At 41.9% G+C, this 2500-nt stretch overlaps 1 protein-coding gene across 1 annotated transcript in view; it reads left to right on the plus strand.

Moving 5' to 3' along the window:
- Positions 1-2500, plus strand: part of wasf3a (WASP family member 3a) — a 19578-nt gene that overhangs the window by 5585 nt on the left and 11493 nt on the right. The window contains exons 3-4 of the mRNA XM_030792683.1: positions 513-647; positions 2096-2249. Of these exons, the coding sequence (XP_030648543.1) occupies positions 513-647; positions 2096-2249 (289 nt within the window). The remainder of the gene's footprint in view (positions 1-512; positions 648-2095; positions 2250-2500) is intronic.

Raw genomic sequence — 2500 nt, forward strand, 5'->3', positions numbered from 1 at the left:
TGATGTTTGTATGTATGCATGTGAAAGTGTTGGAGTTAGTATGTGTGTGTGTGTGTGTGTGAGAGTGTGCATGCGTTGATGTGTGTGTGTGTGTGTGCGCGTGTGTGCGTGTGCATGTGTGTGTGTCTGTGTGTGTGTACGTGTGTGTGTCTTTGTGCGTGTGTGTGTCTGTGTGTGTGTGCGTGTGTGTGTCTGTGTGTGTGTACGTGTGTGTGTCTGTGTGTGTCTAGTGGGTTTCCCTGAAGTCTGAGGGGATAAGGGCATTATATGGGGCTTAATGTCTGTGTGGGGGATAAAGACAGAGCGTGTGATGGAGAAAGTGGGAGAGGGGTGTGTCTGACGGAATGAAAGAGAGAATGGAACAGTAAGGAAACAGACAATGTCCAATCTTCATTATGCCAAGTTTGTGTCAGCCTTTCGTGAGCTTCTCTCTGTTTCTGTTTTTCTCTTCTGTGTGTGTGTGTGTGTGTGTGTGTGTGTGTGTGTGTGTGTGTGTGTGTGCGTGTGTGTAGGTAAACATGCAGAGGACGTCTTTGGTGAACTCTTCAATGAGGCCAATACATTTTACCTACGTGCAAACTCACTGCAGGATCGCATCGATCGACTCGCCATCAAAGTCACCCAACTCGACTCCAGCATGGAGGAAGGTCAGTCAGGGTCAAAGGTGAAAGGTCAGAGAGATATTGACTTTCAAAATAGCAACAGCATGGGGTGTCTCTCTGTCCCAAATACACATTGTGCATCAGACAACCATCCAGTCTAAGTCACGCTCGCCTTTAAGACCTTTCAGTCTCCAGTTTCAGGTAGAGAAGGATGGGTGCCCCCTCCTGAGTCTTGAATACACTCAGAGTGTGCTTGTTTTGTTTTCTCTAATGGACTGCATGGATACACTGACATGTTTTGGTTTCAGAATGGAGGGTGTGGTTCAATGATGTCATTTACCTGTGGGTTAGATGGAGCAGATCCCAGCCAATAGGCTGTCAGTTCTGTGAAGCTGTTTTCTTGGCAGCTTTGTGTCCAGACATCACTGTGGAACCTCGTGGCTAATCCTTCCTGTACTTTGTCTTAAACCTCCTAGTTGTAACATGTCAATGGAATCATCTATTTAAAGAGACGTGAAATTTTCTCTTTCACTCCTCTCTGTCCTCCGGAACCAGGAGAGTGACAGGAGAGGACTGTTAAAATATTGATAAAGATGACACATTTAAACACCGATAAACAGTACATATTAAAATACTATAAATACTACTCATTTAAATACTGACAAATATTAGGAATACTGCACATGCTCTGTCACCTTAAAAGACTGATTATAATGATAAACTATTCATAATGGGATGAATGGTCAGAGGAACGGTGTGAGACAGGGTTGACTGGATTTGGGTTGACTGGGAGTTATGGTAGAGAACAAACCAGCCTTTGAAACAACAGCAAACAAACGCATGTCATCGCCTTTGTGTCTTTGTATTTATGATATAAAAAGATAAAAATACGGTCGCATCATTTTTATCACAGGATATCTTTACAGTAGTAGACACCTGATGTTACAGGACAAATATTCAGCAGGAAGAAAAAACACCTCAGTGCATCATTAATTAATTATTCAGTAGCTCCAGATAACACATCCTCTCTCATTGGATAAAAGCATCTGCCAAATGAATAAATGTATATGTAAATTTCCGGTAGAAGTTCAGGCCAAGAGTCACTGAAACAGCACATCACCAGTTCTGACAAAATATTTTAAACTGCCACTGTGAAATGAAGGGTAACATGCAAATAAACTTCAAAGTAGATTACTGTCATCAGTGTGAATTTTAACTCAGTGTAGATTACTGTAATTAGTGTGAATTTTAACTCAGTGTAGATGACTGTCATCAGGGTGAATTTTAACTCAGTGTAGATTACTGTCATCAGGGTGAATTTTAACTCAGTGTAGATGACTGTAATTAGTGTGAATTTTAACTCAGTGTAGATGACTGTAATTAGGGTGAATTTTAACTCAGTGTAGATGACTGTAATTAGTGTGAATTTTAACTCAGTGTAGATGACTGTAATTAGGGTGAATTTTAATGCTTTCTCCTGTGGTGTCCTGCAGTCTCTCTCCAGGACATAAACATGCGGAAAGCCTTCAGGAGTGCTACCATTCAGGACCAGCAGGTGGTGTCCAAGAGTAGCATCCCCAACCCAGTGGCAGAGATGTACAACAACAGCGATAAACCACCACCTCTCAACATCCTCTCCAAGTACAGGTGTGTGTGTGTGTGTGTGTGTGTGTGTCTGCAATGTCTGCATCGATTGTCTGGGATACGAACACACAGTCTTCACTACCTCACACCTGTTTTTCACATCACGTTATCTAAAGTGAATGGATAACAGGAGAGTCTATAATCCCAGTGTCACAGAACTTGGCTTCATGGCCTATTTTTTCCACCAATGAATCAACCAATCAGACAGTGGTTGTGAATATGATAAAATGTCCCTGTAAAGATTAAGTGTAATA

This window comes from Chanos chanos, chromosome 15 (genome assembly GCF_902362185.1).
Source record: "Chanos chanos chromosome 15, fChaCha1.1, whole genome shotgun sequence".
In the NCBI taxonomy this organism is placed as follows: Eukaryota; Metazoa; Chordata; class Actinopteri; order Gonorynchiformes; family Chanidae; genus Chanos; species Chanos chanos.